Raw genomic sequence first — 10994 nt, 5'->3', positions numbered from 1 at the left:
CGGCTGCTCCGCGCCCGCCGTCGCCGCCGCTGCGTCTGCATGCTGCTGCTGCTGCTGCCGGCTGGCGCCCGCGAGCTGTGGCGGAGGTTGCGCCTCGCCGGCAGACAGGTCGATGCAGCAGCCTATGACGTCACCCGCCGCCCAGGGCCGCCCGTAGGTTCGCGCCCGCACGTTCCACCGCTTCATGCGCTTGCCTGCAGCGAGGGGCGCGCAGCCGCGAGGTGCCAGCGCGCGGGTGCGAGGCGACGCGTGGGCGCGGCACAGCGAGCGCGCACGAACAACGCTGCACGTCCCTCTCCCCAACCCCCGCAACGCTGACTCAAGCAACATCCAGCTGCACCCCACGAGTGCCCGCCGCCCTTGCAACCACCTAATCAACCCTCTAGCTGCACAGGCGCCCAATGGTCGCCGCTGCCCACCACAAAGTATTAGGCGTGGCAGGGCGCCAGCGCGAGGGGGGGGGGGATTGGGGGCTCACCATCATAGGCGTAGCTGTCCGGGGCGTCGCCCACGCCGTTGTTGATTGTGAACGGCGTGTCCCGCAAACACCAGCCCAGCTGCAGGATGCCATGAGAGCGCAGAATCACCTGGGGCATCGTTTGGGGGGAGGAGGCGTCACGGCGAGGGAGCATGTGGGTTCGAGACAGGAACAAGCGACCCCGGCACTGCAGCGACTGCAGCTGTGGAGCCGTCGTAATGGAGCGTGCTGCCGACGCCGCCCGTCGCGCGCCGGCGCACCTCGTATTGCCATTTCCCAGACACGACCGCCGTGTTGGCGCGGCACGAGGAGAAGCCTTGGGCGCTCTCAAGGGACAGCGGCGCGAGGCTGGTGCCGTCAGAGGGCCCCGACACCGTGAGGAACGGCGTGGCTGACGCGAGGTCGACCGCCACCTTTGGCGGCCCCACGCGGCCGCGCACGCCGCGACCGGGGCCCGCGCGCTGCTGGCGCGCGAGCGCGTCGCGCGCCTCTGCGTTGAGGTCAAACAATCGAAAGTTGGCGGCCGCGAGGTGCTCGTCGTCGGCTGGCGGCGGCGCGCCCGGCTGCGTGCGGCTGGCCAGCGGCAGGACGTAGTCCAGGGCTGCCTGCAGAGGGGTCGCCATGGCTCGGGTCGGCGACGCCGCACCCTGCTGTGTGCCCGGGCCCCTGCAGGCGCGTTCGCGCATTGTGCACAACGGCGTCAGGGCGCTGCGAGCGGCGCGCGCTAGCCCCTTCAGGGGATCTGCGTCTTGCACCTCTCCTCATGTGGCATTAGAGTGCAGTTTACATTCGCATCGGCCTCTGCCCTTGCAGGGCGCCCATGTGATGTGGTGTGCATCCGTGCAAGTCTTTTTGACACTGCTCCTCCCCTTCCCTTCCCTTCCACAGCGCTATCGCAGGGACACGAGGTTTCATCTTATTCCTGACAATTCAAATCTTACCTCTTGCTTGCAGCGGCAGGGGTCTGAGAAGCTCCTCGCAATGATCTAGACTCTGCTCTGAGTGCTACACCTGAGCGCAGCTGTCACAGCCTCTACCACGCTTATCAGGAGCCTGACATCGTGCCTGACACGCAGCGGCGGATGTTCGAGCAGCGCGTGCCCGTTCTGGTTACTACTGTTGGTTTGGGGCGGTTCAACGGTTGCTTCCTGCCAGGTTCCCGCGTCGATCTGCACTTGGGTCCACGCATAAATAGGGTTAACATTGAATCTTCCAAGAAGCTCACTGGACCTCCAGGCTCGGATCTTCTCTTGCAGCAGGGGCGCCCTCCCACCAAGCGCAGGTCAGACACCTGTTGTGCAGCTCGCCGCATGCTGAGATGATGCACGCTTGCAGTCCCACGCCAGCGCCCAGGAGGGTTGCAGCCGCCAAATGACATGGGATCACACAGGCCTTCATAGGGCTGCATACCCTTGGTGCAGCTCCGCCTGCCCAATCAGTTCCCCTAGCATGGGCCAGACAAACGTTTGGGGGGTGAACGACGACCTTGCCACAACGACCCAATCACTTACGCCACTCCTACGCCCAACCGATCCAATGCTGATCCAGACATCACATTTGAACGATTACTTCTTGCATTCTGAGTAGCACATGAAGAGGAACATTGCGCTTGTTCAGCCTGTGCGCAAATCCCTATGTTTGGGATGGAGTTGATATCAAGTCTGGTGTAGGGGCGTGCCATGCACCACCGGGTTCTAATCGGCCTCGTGAGAACGGGCCCCCAAGACGGTGAGCAGAGCAGGTCACGGCGGCATGCGTGCATGACAAATTGCAAGAGTGCGATGGCTCGCACAAGACATGCCGGATGACACGCTGTTGCGCTAGTCCCCGCATGCAGCTCGTCAGTGGCAAGGCTGAGGATGTTGCCTAGACGATGGCGCGCTCCTGCTGTTCAATAAGAGCATTTGCTTTTGAGCTCTTGTGGCACCCACCGCTGGGTAGAGCATCGGTAAGGAGCAGGGGTGCAGCAAGCAGGAAGGCGACGGAGGGGGAATGCGCCGCCAAGGGTGTGCCACGTTAAAGCCACAAACATGCCTGAACATGGCAGGAGCGCGCTACGCGTGATCTGAACGTAGAGTTGGAGGCGCATGCAGTCCAGCTGTCCAGCATCCTCAACACAAGTATGGAAGACGGGTGCCGCGCGTGTATAAGGCGTGCAGCTGCGTTGCCCCAGAACAAGTGCGAACCGCAGGCGCATGCTAAAACGGCTGCTGCCACGCGAAATAAGTCAGGCATCAGTACTTCTGCGCTGCTTGAGGCCCTGCGGCCGGTGAATGTGACCCGCCTCAGCGCCTTTGCAGGTGCGTGGCCACTCAAATGCTTGACCCCCAGGTCGCACCGACCTTGGGCTAATCAGACAGGTCAGCCTGACTGCGAGCCCACCAAATACCCCACTATGGTAACGCCCACATGTGATGAAAGGCAGCTATCCAAACGCCACGCAATGGCGTGAAGATTCTTGTAGTTGATGAGTGATAGGCCAGACCAGGTCAAGGCACATCCGGTCAGACAGTCGTGGGACGAAAGTCGCCACCACCTTCGTGCTGGTGCAACCGTTGCCGCTGCCGTTTGGCAGAGTGTGCTGCTTCACACAAAGCGCAGCTGCATCCATGGCATGTGGGCTTTGAAACAGCACTATCTCGATGCAACATAAGGTCAACCCAAGCTGCAGACTGGACTGCTGCTGCTGGCATGCTGCATGCCGTGCATGAGGAGTAAATGCGGAATACTCTGACCCCACCGATGAAAAGGATGCACAAGCGACCCTCACCCGCGCAGCGGCACCGCCAAAGCCGGCGGGTCCCCCACGCAGTGGCTTCTCGTGTCAAGGGAGTTGGAATCAATGGAGGGGGTTCTTGGGTGTGGCACTGAGGCGCACAGATACTAGGCAGTCACGCGCAACCACCAGAGCTCACGGGCACGGCCGCTGTGGAGTTCAGTCGTGCCCAAAGCGGGCGGTGCCTGCCCAGTCATTCAAAGGCCTGTTTCTCTTGCTAAGGCAATTTGACGGGTTGCAGCGCGGCGCCGCGGTGCCAGCAGTGCAACCAGGCGGGTGCCCGCGCGCTCAGTGTGCGACCACCTGCAGCGACATCTGCGAGTGCGCGCTGATGATGCGCCGCAGGTGGGCCTCCTCCGTCACCAGGGGGTGTATGATGAGGAACGACTCGCTCAGCATGAGCAGCACGCCCGTGGCGAACGCCAGCAGGGCGGCCAGGAAGATCACGAGGGCGGGCGGCTCGGCGTCCGGCGCGACCGTCGACACCGCCAGGACAAGGCCGCTGACGAGGAAGAGCAGGATGGCGGCCAGCAGGCAGGAGACGGCCGCGCGGATGAGCCCGGCTTCGCGGCGCTGTTGGGAGGTGGGTGGGTTGGGGGCCAGGGGAGGGGCAAGGGGTCCAGCTAGAGCCAGGGGCGCAAACCGGTGCAAACGGATGACGAGTGCTCTAAAGAAGCCAGCGAAGTGACACAACTGTGGTTCCAGGTGGTTCATTCTTTGCGTTCTGTGCCCGTGTGCCGCGGCACGCCAAACACACACCCACCCCCTGGCCTAACCCGCCCCCATCCCCAAGCCACCTGGTGAATAATCTCACAAGCCCTGCGGCTGCGGGCGCCTCACGCGACGCTCACCAGGTCACGAATCTGCCGCTCAATGGCCGTGGCCCACTCGCTGTGCGTGTACTGCTCCTCCGCGGCGATCTGGTCCTCCTTGGCGGCAAGGTCCTTGTGGGAGGATGACCGCGACGAGGCCGCGAGCGAGGTGTCGGGCGCAAAGACGCTGCAGCTGGCGTTGAGGAGGCCCGCATGCGCGACCATGTGGCCGTGCTGCGACGCGCGGTGCTTGCGGGCGCCCTCCAGCAGCTCGCGGTGCAGCGCGCGCTGGCGCGTGAGCACAGCGACGATGCGGTTGTTGAAGGACAGGAGCAGCAGGGCGCACGCGCTGACGAGGACGGCCGGCACGAGGGCCGTGCCCATGAAGGTCGCGGAGGAGATGTTGTGCATGGCGGGTCCCGCGAGCCTGTGTGGATGAGCGTTGGAGGGGCGAGGGGTGGCTGAGAGGGAGAGGCAAGGTGTGGGGCAAAGGTTGGTGTGGGCGAGAGGAGGGGGGGGGTGTCGCCCGCCATGACCTGCAGCACTGAGGCCACGAGGCGGCGTTGGTAGGGTAGCATAATGCTGCATGGCGCACTGTCTCTGCACGCGCCGTTTTAAAGGTGTTCCGTGCACAACTCCCAGGCAAACCAGCGCTGAGGCGCAGCCCACATGTAGCGAATCAGCGGCGCGCGGACTTGCCGCCGACAGGCGGTGTGTCCCGGCGGGTGGCGCGCTGCCAGGGTTGGAACAGACATTCGATACACAGAAATCCATGTCGAGGGCTACCGTGGCTTGCATCACGGCGTCCTCACAACAAAAAGACCGAAGTCCTAGATCGCCCAGCTGTCGCCTCGGGCTCTGTGGCCATTGAAACGTTAAGTGCTCACCTTTTGAAAACAAAGAATGCAGCAAGACGGCCGCAGTACGAACTTCGTGAGTGTTGCGTCACAGAGCAGGGGCCCCACGTGTATGAGCGTTTATACTAGAGCTTCGTAGATAACTCTCAAAAACGTTTGTGGGGTTGCATGCAAGCAGGCGCTGTTGTGTGCGGCTGCTGGACTTCATTGCACATCTCCCCACATGGTCAGCTCGCAAGCCAGCTGCTGGCGGCACGCCGCAGCCAACTGTACTTCGTACCGATCGGAGCGCTGCGGCCTACGAAACACTGTGTGATACATCCTGGTTTCTGCGCGTTGCCTGGTCAGGTTCCTGAGCGCCGGCTAGCTTGGCATCATACTGGACATGCAGCCAGACAGGGTTGACGCCCCCCTGACTGCGGGGGTAACCCCCACGTTTGAGCTCAATCGCCGCGCATCCACCCACACGCCGCGCCTTTTAGATTCTGTGATGTCCTTGGCCACACCTGCCATGCAGTATTACTCACACACATGGCCCCTCAAGAAACGCCGTCAAGGCAAATGACAAAGACTCTAGAGCGCGAGCGGCTCGAGGGCCCCTGCGGAGGAGAGCTTGTTCTTGTCCACGGCCGACAGCGTCTTGTTGTCGGTGTTGCTGCTGAACAGCGCCTTCACCACCAGCGCCGCCGTGTCCTCGCGCGTGATGGCGCCGCAGGCGGAGGCGTCCTCGGTCAGCACGCCGTTGCCAGTGGCGGGCTCCGTCAGCAGGCCGCCGGGGCGGATGATGGTGTAGGCCATCTTGTCGGCGTGGGCCTGGTTGTGTTGACGAGGTTGTAGGTATTTGTTCAGTGGATGGGGAGGCTTGCCAATGCTTGGAGGCGAGCGCGTGAGATGAGTGCGGTCCCATGGCGCAACCGCCTTGCACAAGCCGCCGCGGCGGCCGGCTTGCCGCCATGTCACAAGGGCTGCTCTGGGACAGCAGCCTGGTGGGCGCCAGCTGGACTGTCCTCAGGCGCTGCCCGCCAGCCTCCACCTCCGCTCTCCCCCTTTCAGCCCCTCGCCCCCTGCACCTTGAGCGCGGCCTCGGCCTTGTCCTTCTGCACCAGCACCGGCTCCAGCACGCTGTACACCTTCTCCCCGGGAGCCTCCTTGCTGTCGCCGCAGCCGATCGAGGTCACCTGCACAGGCGCAATGGTGAGGAGCAGGCGCGGCCGTGGTCCAACCGAACGTTGGCAATGAAGGCGCCATGCATGCCACCTTGCAAAACAGCAAGCAGCACGCCGCCCAGCCGAGGCTTCACAGCCTGCACCCGCAAACTTCAAAGGGTCCTCTGCCCGCACTCCTCTCTCGTGCAGGGCCATTTCCTGCCCGCAGCTGCCAGGCTTGCGCGCCGCCCTCTGAAACATGCTCTCTGCAACCGCACATTGAGCTGTTCCGGTGCAGCCACGCCGCGCCCTATGACACCCGCAGCACTGCCCCAGGCGGATGAGGGCGAGCCCGTGGAGCCCACCAGCACAAACTTCTTCACGCCCTTCTTGGCGGCCGCCTCGATGATGTTGATGTTACCGGTGGAGTCGGCCGACGGGTCGGCCACGCTGCCGCCGATGGAGGAGACCACCGCGTCAACGTCCTCGATGGCTGGCGTGCGCGCGGGTGCGTGTGTGAGGTGCGAAATTTGCTCAGGCATGAGGCGCACACATGCAAACACTTGCAGCTTGATGGGTTGCACCCGAGGGGATCCCCATAAGTCCTGGCCCCTGCGCCGCGTGTTATCAGCGCGACCAAATGGCGACCACGGCCTTCGATTGGCTCCAATGTCACAAGCTCTCTCGGTCAGACCCCCGGCCTATCTCAAAGCCCCCGTGGTTGTGGCTGCGCCCCCTGCACCCTCTCACCCGCAAACACCTTCTCCACGTCATCCTTGCTGAGGGCGTCCCCCTTGGCCACGATGGCCATCATGCCCTCAATCTCCTTCCGCCGGTCCTCCTTGCGCTGCAGCATCCACACCCACGACCCCATGTCCTTCAGCTTGCGAGTCACATGCAGAGCCACGCCGCCGCCGCCGCAGACGAGGATGGACGCGTTGTCGGGTTCGAGGTCGGCCGCGGCGACCACGCGCGTGCGCTGCTGTCTGCGAGCAGAGCGGCGGAAGCACGGGGCTCGTACGCATGAGCCAGCACGCAACCATATGCATGTGCAGCGCACAGCAATGCGGCCCGTCCCCTCTGCTGCTGCTGCTGCTGCTGTTGTTGTTGCTGCTGCTGCTGCTGCTGCTGCTGCTGCTGCTGCTGCTGCTGCTGCTGCTGCTGCGCCCTCATCGACACACAGCATGTGCGGCTCACTTCCTCATCGCGGCTCACCGGACAGCTGTGTGCATGGGGCTGCGCGCCGCTGCGGGGCCAAACGGCCGCACTGCATGGCCACAGCAAGGGAGGCAAGTGCAGCGCGCGCAGAGAAGTCAGAAGGGTGACGTTGCGCAGGCACTGCCGCCACACAGCACCAGCAAGCAACGCTAATGCATGCGTTTACAACGCACCTGCAGCACGGCTGCTGCAACCCGCGCTCATGCCTGCGCGAGGAGGGGGTGCGATTGGGAGCAGTCAGATTTCATTAGCTTGGGACTCCGCACGCATGCACCCGCAAGATCTGATGCAAATCAGCTCATGATATTGCCAATGAGCTATCACCTGCGGTCCTGGAGACGCTGTGCTGCATCCCGGCGAAGCTGTTGATCTCGCCCCTCGGTGAGGTCAGCGCGAACTCGACAGTTCTGTCAAATGAGGCCTGCAAACTATCAGCACGAAGCGGGACGTGCTCTGCTCTACCCCAAGGTAGGCGGCAGGAGGCAGCAGCGGAAGCCGGGCGGGGCGTTCAGAGCAAAGCGGACAGGATGGATCTTGCAGAAGTCTGTCCAAAAGGGGGACAAGCACCAAACCAGGAGTTACTTTGTACCCATCATTCGAGATGCTCAACATGATTCCGAGATGTTGATGGCGGTCAACGGGTAGCAACGTGTAGGTCACCGCCAGCGCAACTTATACAGTGACAGGTCATCACAGCCAGCCAAGCCCCAGTACTTCTGCACGTCTCACCACACCAGAGACTTTTCATCTCGCATGCTGTTGACTTATGTACTGGAGCGCACAATTGTGTGCATCATCAACAAAATGATCTATCCCGAGCACAGGTTGCTGCCCTGGATTTGGCTGCGCCAAGAGCAGCCGCGATGCGGCTGGCTACCGTGCAGTGTCAAACAACCTGAATTTTTTCAGCAATTCGTAACCACTTTTATTGACGAGGTCACTTAAAAACAAGGCCTGATGTGCTATCGATATCAAAGCAATCACTGCAGACCTCAGAGCCCCAAACACAACATAAAACACAACACAGCAGGTGAGACACAGCAGAATCAATGCCAACGCCCATGTCATTGAAGCGCTGGGCGGGTACGCCAAAGCCGGTTATCACCAGGGGCTCGTCAAGGCGCCAGGTGTGATGTTTGCACTGCTGGATTGCATGTCTCTGGCGGATGGCACACTCGTCGGGTGTGTCTCCAGAGAGCAACAGCAACTTGTTTTGCCGTGCAGGATCCCCTTGGCTACACGACGCAGCACGAACCTGCAGTGCTGGATGCGCCTGCACCCATGGTCGCTCAGTGCCCCACCGGTGGCATGCTCTGCTGTACTGCCTTTCATAGCATTGGCTGTCCGCAGCGCCCGTTCTTCACGCAAGGCTTCGAACCATCGGCTTTGTGATTTGAATAATACTTATCAAGCGTGTGAAAGACACATTGATCAGGCCTCAGACTGCGACATCGAAATCTTTGCACAAACTATAGCAAACGAGCGCTTCAAGCGTTTGATACCTTCAAATCCATCAAGAAAGCGACTTGGGGTGGAGCGTTGGGGCCGGACGTCTACCATGGCAGAAAAGTCGCAGGCGTCCCGTGGAGGTGGCGTGCAGCAAGCGGGGCGCCTGCAGCCACCGGGACGGGTGCACCCCATAGTGCAACATGGTGGGTGCTGAGCACTGGCAGCGCACGTTATACCGAAGGCATGCTCTTGGGCCCGCGTCAGAGCCCCGTCGGCACTGCACCCGCGTTATGCAGCTGCACAGCGAGACGGGGGACAGCAACTGCCACGTCACGAACACCTGCCACGCGCCGCAGGCGTCAACGCGGGATGTTTGTCTATCATCGGGACCATTGTCGTGGGCCTTTACGGGACGATGACGGGGCGTCAGCCGCTGTACACGAAGATGCTGCGGTCGCGTATCGTCCTGGTGGTGGGTGGCCGCCGCGCTCCGGGCGATGCGCACGGCCCGCTTGGGTGCCCGAGCATGCGCAGCGTCCTCTACCTGGCTGCCTGCACCCGCCTATTTCCTCCAAGATCCTGCCGCTGTTCTCGATTCGCAAACGAGCCCGGCCGGCGGCTGGGCGGCTGCCGTGTTTGTTGCTTTCCGCCTGCCAGCACCCGTCACCCATGCCGAGCCGACGTGCAGCCAGGGCGACCCAATAGCTGACGGCATCGCGCATTCCCCTGGTGTGGCTGCAGGGCACGACACTGGGCCTCTACGTGACCGGGACAGGCTTCTTCCCGGTGCCACCCCCAGTCACCGCCATTTTCGGCCCCCCTTCGCGAACCCCCTTGCAGTAGCAGCAGGGGCGCGCGGCGGCGGGGGGAAGCGGGCGGCGTCACCCTGCACTGGCGGGTACAGGCTTGGCACAGCGCCTGCTAGACACAATAGATACGACACGGTCGCATTAAGGCCTTGTTTGATCACTGCAGCCGATGTTGCAATGCAGGCGCACCGCTGCGGCGCCGCTGACAGGGGCTTGTTGATTACACGCAGGATGGGGTTTGTTGTAACGGTGGGTCCGAGGCTGTGTCAAGGGCCCCACAATATGTGCGGGCCTTGGCTGCTAGCAGCAAATGGCGTGAGCCCAGCTCTACCGATCAAAGCTCTGGCATGGCAGGACATTCAAATGTCGTGTCATCCTGGATGCAGCAAGCTGCAGGACAGTCAGCAGCGCACACCGCGCAAAAAAACCGCACAAAACAAGCCAGCTGCCATGTTTGCATGGCCCCTTGCCGCAGTCGGACCCCCGAAAATGCACTAGGGGCGGAAAAGAATAAAACCTAAAACCGTGTGCGTTGCGCCTTATAAACCTGCCCCAACCGCACATCTGCAAATCAGCACAATTAGGGACGGGGACGCGGCTGCTCAAGCTCAATCTTTCCTCTTGAAAATAAACACGCCGCCTGACTCGACGCCCCGGCCGATGCGGTAGTCGGCGTCGCAGAATGTGGTGCGCCAGTTGGGCTGCGCGCGAGGGGCGCGCCGCGGCACTGACAGCGACAGCTCTGTTTGGAGGATGGGAGCAGCAGGCGTTGATGGGACCGGTTGCAGACGAAGTGTGGCGGAGGGTTGGCAAGCATGTTTGTGCGAGTGTGTATGTGTTCTTGCGCGCACGCGCGTGTGCGTGCGTGTGAGCGCGCGTCTATCTGTGCATGGGCGTGTGCTGAAACGATAATGTACGCGTGGTACCCTGAAGGGAGCCTGCGCTCTCACCTGGGCGGCCAAATGTCGCCCCCCATCGAGGCACAAGACCGCGCTGCCCAACCGCCCAGTTGCACTCCTGCTATTTGACCACCCCGTGCCCTGCCTCGGCCCCCTCACCTGGCAGCATCCTCCCCAAGTCCAGCCCAAACAGCCCCTTGAGCCGCACCCCAAACCCGTCAAACGCCACCTCGGACGCCAGCCCGGGGTCCTCGCCGCCGCCGCCACCCCCCCTCGTGCTCTCCCGCGCCTCGCCGCCGCTGAAGCGCCAGCCTGGCGCGTGGCACGTGAGCCAGCGCCCCTTGATGCGGACCTGAGAGGCGCAAGGGGCAGCCGTTGCACATCGTGCGTCGCTTGATCGCACTGTCAGGTGCTGAGTTTGATGCACACGCAATGGACCTTCACAGCTGAGGGGCCCGTGGTTTGCCTGAACCGGACCCTGGCATTGCCGCTGCAGAGCGCGCGCGCACGAGGAGTGAGGCAGGGGGGAAGGGGAGGGCAATGGGCAGGGG

The 10994-nt window shown here is 62.6% G+C and overlaps 3 protein-coding genes across 3 annotated transcripts in view; all 3 read right to left on the bottom strand.

Annotated features, from left to right (window-relative positions):
• The window catches only part of MNEG_8819 (hypothetical protein), a gene marked incomplete at both ends in the record, with an annotated part of 2505 nt that extends 1404 nt beyond the window's left edge, over nt 1–1101 (bottom strand). Inside the window, 3 exons of the mRNA XM_014042711.1 lie at nt 172–194; nt 479–587; nt 739–1101. Of these exons, the coding sequence (XP_013898165.1) occupies nt 172–194; nt 479–587; nt 739–1101 (495 nt within the window). The remainder of the gene's footprint in view (nt 1–171; nt 195–478; nt 588–738) is intronic.
• A 2441-nt stretch (nt 1102–3542) lies between these two features.
• Nucleotides 3543–4477, bottom strand: MNEG_8818 (hypothetical protein; the record flags this gene model as incomplete). The annotated part of the gene is made up of 2 exons (XM_014042710.1): nt 3543–3827; nt 4106–4477. The coding sequence occupies 2 exons, from the start codon at nt 4475–4477 to the stop codon at nt 3543–3545; spliced, it is 657 nt and encodes a 218-aa protein (XP_013898164.1).
• A 1019-nt stretch (nt 4478–5496) lies between these two features.
• Nucleotides 5497–7241, bottom strand: MNEG_8817 (hypothetical protein; the record flags this gene model as incomplete). Its single annotated transcript, XM_014042709.1, has 5 exons — nt 5497–5736; nt 5994–6101; nt 6347–6561; nt 6819–7054; nt 7129–7241. The coding sequence occupies 5 exons, from the start codon at nt 7239–7241 to the stop codon at nt 5497–5499; spliced, it is 912 nt and encodes a 303-aa protein (XP_013898163.1).
• Nucleotides 7242–10994: the final 3753 nt, after the last annotated feature.

The sequence above is a fragment of the Monoraphidium neglectum genome, assembly GCF_000611645.1.
Source record: "Monoraphidium neglectum strain SAG 48.87 unplaced genomic scaffold scaffold01720, whole genome shotgun sequence".
Classification (NCBI taxonomy): domain Eukaryota; kingdom Viridiplantae; phylum Chlorophyta; class Chlorophyceae; order Sphaeropleales; family Selenastraceae; genus Monoraphidium; species Monoraphidium neglectum.
Note: the sequence above shows the minus strand (reverse complement) of the source record. Positions and strands in the feature narration are given on the sequence as shown.